At 42.9% G+C, this 1,159-nt stretch overlaps 1 protein-coding gene across 6 annotated transcripts in view; it reads right to left on the reverse strand.

The window, feature by feature from the left end:
• Window positions 1–1,159, reverse strand: part of LOC107665258 (homer scaffold protein 2) — a 23,973-nt gene that overhangs the window by 1,197 nt on the left and 21,617 nt on the right. For all 6 annotated transcript variants that reach the window (XM_016456113.1, XM_016456105.1, XM_016456094.1 and 3 more), the window contains one exon: window positions 967–1,047. In XM_016456113.1, the coding sequence (XP_016311599.1) occupies window positions 967–1,047 (81 nt within the window). The remainder of the gene's footprint in view (window positions 1–966; window positions 1,048–1,159) is intronic.

Consider the following 1,159-nt stretch of genomic DNA (forward strand, 5'->3'; position numbering starts at 1 on the left):
ATCAGAGGGTCAGAGTTCAGTGGTGCGTGGGGCAAAAGAGGGGAGGGGGGGCAAGTTCGGGAGGGAGTTCAGCTTCCTGACAGCCTGATGGATGAAGCTGTCCTTCAGTCTGCTGGTCCTGGCCTGGAGACTCCGCAGTCTCCTCCCTGATGGCAGCAGACTAAAGAAGCTGTGTGTCAGGTGGGTGGGATCACCTGCAATGCAGAGGGCTTTGCGGGTGAGACGGGTGTTGTAAATGAAACTCCAAAAAACAGATTCAACGATTTTTAAAATCTTCATCACGTTTTTCCAGACATCTCAGCTTCAAGATGTTTTAATAAAGCAGATATTGCTATTCTTGGCTTTTTCTAGTAAGTTGCTGCTTCTGAATCCACTCATGATTCAACTCATCAACGATTATGACGCACATCCAGAGCAACAAACACTGAACCCATCTGAAAGATATTTCTGTATGTTTAATCAGTTATTTAGCGTTTGCAGAGCTGATCTTTTGATGTTTCTCCAACATTCTGTTTTGGGTTTGTTTTAAATGTTTAACACTAGATATTCTGTGCATACAGCTGAACATACAGACTGTAAATTGATTTATACTGACAGAACATACAGCACTTGCATAGTGAAATAGTGATTACAAACATTAGGTTTACATGAGCAGACACAGCCTTCATCTGCACGTGTGTATGTGACAAAGAATAATCCAGTATTCTCAAACGCAGATGCGGATTAACGTGTGCGGACCCCAAACTACAATCACATCACCTGGATCTGTTAGTAAAACAAAAACCAGACTGATTTCAGCTGGACTAAAGCATTTACATGACATCTGAAAAAGGTATTTTACTGCTTTAGTCTGATTGAAACTCAACTTCAGCAAACACCAAACAACTTAATTCTCAGCGGAGGAATGAGCTGTGTATGATCCGCGACTGAGGTCTGTTTGAAGAATGCGTGTTTGTTGTTGTTCACCTGTAGTTTGGCCGTGACACTTTCACATTTGGCCATGAGCTGCGGGATGGTTTCTGCCTGTTTGCGCAGATCCTCCAGCTCCTGAAAAACACCATCAAACGTGTGTGAGTGCAGTCGTGACAGGAGAACACATTTACATTTACACATTTAGTCATTTAGCAGACGCTTTTATCCAAAGCGACTTACAATTGGG

This window comes from Sinocyclocheilus anshuiensis, unplaced genomic scaffold (genome assembly GCF_001515605.1).
Source record: "Sinocyclocheilus anshuiensis isolate Anshui unplaced genomic scaffold, SAMN03320099.WGS_v1.1 scaffold1303, whole genome shotgun sequence".
In the NCBI taxonomy this organism is placed as follows: Eukaryota; Metazoa; Chordata; class Actinopteri; order Cypriniformes; family Cyprinidae; genus Sinocyclocheilus; species Sinocyclocheilus anshuiensis.